The sequence below is a fragment of the Montipora foliosa genome, chromosome 3, assembly GCF_036669935.1.
Source record: "Montipora foliosa isolate CH-2021 chromosome 3, ASM3666993v2, whole genome shotgun sequence".
In the NCBI taxonomy this organism is placed as follows: Eukaryota; Metazoa; Cnidaria; class Anthozoa; order Scleractinia; family Acroporidae; genus Montipora; species Montipora foliosa.
In genome coordinates, this window is record NC_090871.1 from 7,863,282 (window position 1) to 7,865,781 (window position 2,500).

The 2,500-nt window shown below is 38.3% G+C and overlaps 1 protein-coding gene across 1 annotated transcript in view; it reads left to right on the plus strand.

Moving 5' to 3' along the window:
• Nucleotides 1-1,933: 1,933 nt before the first annotated feature.
• Nucleotides 1,934-2,500, plus strand: part of LOC137996643 (alkaline phosphatase-like) — a 13,792-nt gene continuing 13,225 nt past the window's right edge. Inside the window, exon 1 of the mRNA XM_068842157.1 lies at nucleotides 1,934-2,067. Coding sequence (XP_068698258.1) covers nucleotides 2,007-2,067 — 61 coding nt within the window. The 5' untranslated portion in view covers nucleotides 1,934-2,006. The remainder of the gene's footprint in view (nucleotides 2,068-2,500) is intronic.

Here is a 2,500-nt window from a genome sequence, read left to right on the forward strand (position 1 = left end):
TTGGTCAAGAGATGAATTACAAACGTTTTAACCCCATCAAGTTCCCCATCCTCCTCAAATTTCCAGTTCGATCCCTCAGTCCTAACCGCATTTGCCGCCTCTATACATTGAAAAATGAACGCAAGATCGTTTTCTTGACTGAGCATAATAAGTAAAGAATATCCCGCCACTTGAACTGCTTTACCCAACGTGGACCATGCAAGTTTACCTTTAAATTTAAACCAAGGTCCGAATAAAAAAAAACATCTTACGCAGTACGCATTTATCCGGATAAAAATACTCTTGACTCCAAATCTGACTTTAAGTGGGAATATCGTCGACATTAGTGAGATTGCTGAACTTTAGGTATATTTGACGACTACAAAATCAAATATTTCAAGTGGTGTTCTTTCATAAGAGACAGACGGAAGAGGCACCGATTAGTTGGAATGATCACAAATTGTCTGCGCTCTGCGTGTAATCTATGATACATATTTCAGTATACCTTCTTTTCTTAAAGGGGCGAAACCGGTTAGGTAAAGGGATCGAACTCGAAAGGTGTGGGGCGAGCTTGGAGGGGTCGCACTCGCTTTAGAAGGAAACGTTCTGTTACCACTGCATGTCTAATAGGTCCGTACTGTAAATTGACGAAGAACCAACTCTCGAAACGTCAGTCGATCTTACCAAGTTTCAAACTGATCATCTTAATATTTCTACAAATTGCAACTCCAAAACTCGTGTCTTTTTTTCTCTTTTTCTTTAGATTGACTAACATTCGTGACAGTATTCTTTTGATTTGTTACAAATATGGGATAGTGAGCTAATAATAACTGAGCTGTTTTGGCAAATTTGGCAAATTTGGCAAATTTGGCAAATAACCTGCAAACTACTGACGTCAATTTTGAGTAGCACTTTACTGTACTTCCTGTTCATTTCGCGTTGTCATTCGTCAAGGGAAAAACAAACAAAAGCAAAAACTCCATAATGACAAATATGGGAGACTGAAAATATACAACAAACGCGAAAGATCTTCAGTTGTGAACTTCGAGCAGTACAAAACACTTACAATTAATACCAATTCACGCTTCAAGAATTTAAGTAATAACAATTTCTAAGGAAGAAAAAAATATATGGACTTTGAACGTGACGCTTTTAAGTCCACAGATTACAACAGGAAGTGTTCTTTTCACATTTGACATGATTTGTGTTAATTGTTAATTTCAGTTTACGGTGTCCCCAATTTGCGCTCCAGCGCTAGAACGTCTAGACACTTAACTAAAGTTCCTTTCCTTTTCCTTTTTAAGAGTAAATATCATGATTTCAGTAAAAGAGCAAATAAGGAAGAACTTCGGAAAATTTAAGAGGAGAAAACACTTCTCACTTTAAGCGTGTACTTCCTTGCTTTTTGCAAACTGGCAAAGAAGCATCTGGACATAGACTTCTGTTGTAATGGTGGCCAAATAAAATATTCTTTTAGAATAAGCCTTTCCAGCCTCGCTATAGACTTTCCGCAAGTCGACCTAACGATAATCCCAGGAGCAAATGTTTTGGCGAGAGAATCGTGATTTTTCGTACTTTTGAAAGTCTAGCCTAGCTGCGACGAGCAAATTAATATATTTCAAAAGAATAGTTCGTTTAAAATGAGGGCAGTAGGTCTAATTAACATAAATACAAAAGAATGTAAAAGTGGTCGCATTTATCATGTAAAAGTGGTCTACTTTGAAAGCCCTAAATCAGCCATGTATACCCTGGAGATATTGACCGCTCACGATCTTATAGGTTCAATTAACTACTTTTGCGAAGCTGACCGCGATCAGCCCACTTTTGATGTACTCAAAATTCCGGCTATTGGACAAAAGGCACCCCTTGAGACTTCGGAAAAGAACAGAGTGTTTTTCCCTTAGAACGTCAAAACTATATACAGTGCTTAAAGTTGAAATAGGCTCGCCAGTATTTTCAAGTGGTTCGTGATTCATATTGGCGCACTCAAACGGAGGAGAAAGGACATTCTCTACCTTGCAAATACCATGTCTGCTTTATCCTCTGTTTCAAATTTTCGTTTTTTCGCGTGGTTTTTCGTGTTGCTAGGTAAGTACAGAGATCGTGATTTTTGTTTTCTGAAGCCCAATTTATTAAGCTGTAGATTCGATGCTCTGTGGGACTTAGCGCTGTTTCATCATTGGAGGCTACTTGTGGAGACTGATCTTATTATACATCATCATATTTTGATTTTCGTAGAGTAGCTTAAGCCGATGTTATCCATAGACCAATCGAGCCTCATCTTTGGAGCCGGTCATTGTCACGATGGAAACTGCTGGAAAACCGCATTTAAAATTGAACTCGAACCTGTTCAAATTTAAAATCTAAAATCACACCTGCCTTTGATATCGCCAGCAAATCTTGCCCAATTTTCATCCGGTTTCATTTAATTTCGCGGCGATTTTACTGAAAACGCCCCTTAAGAAGTGTTGAATTGTAATGAAATCCCTATCTCCAGAGTACGGGAAATCACCATAATCCG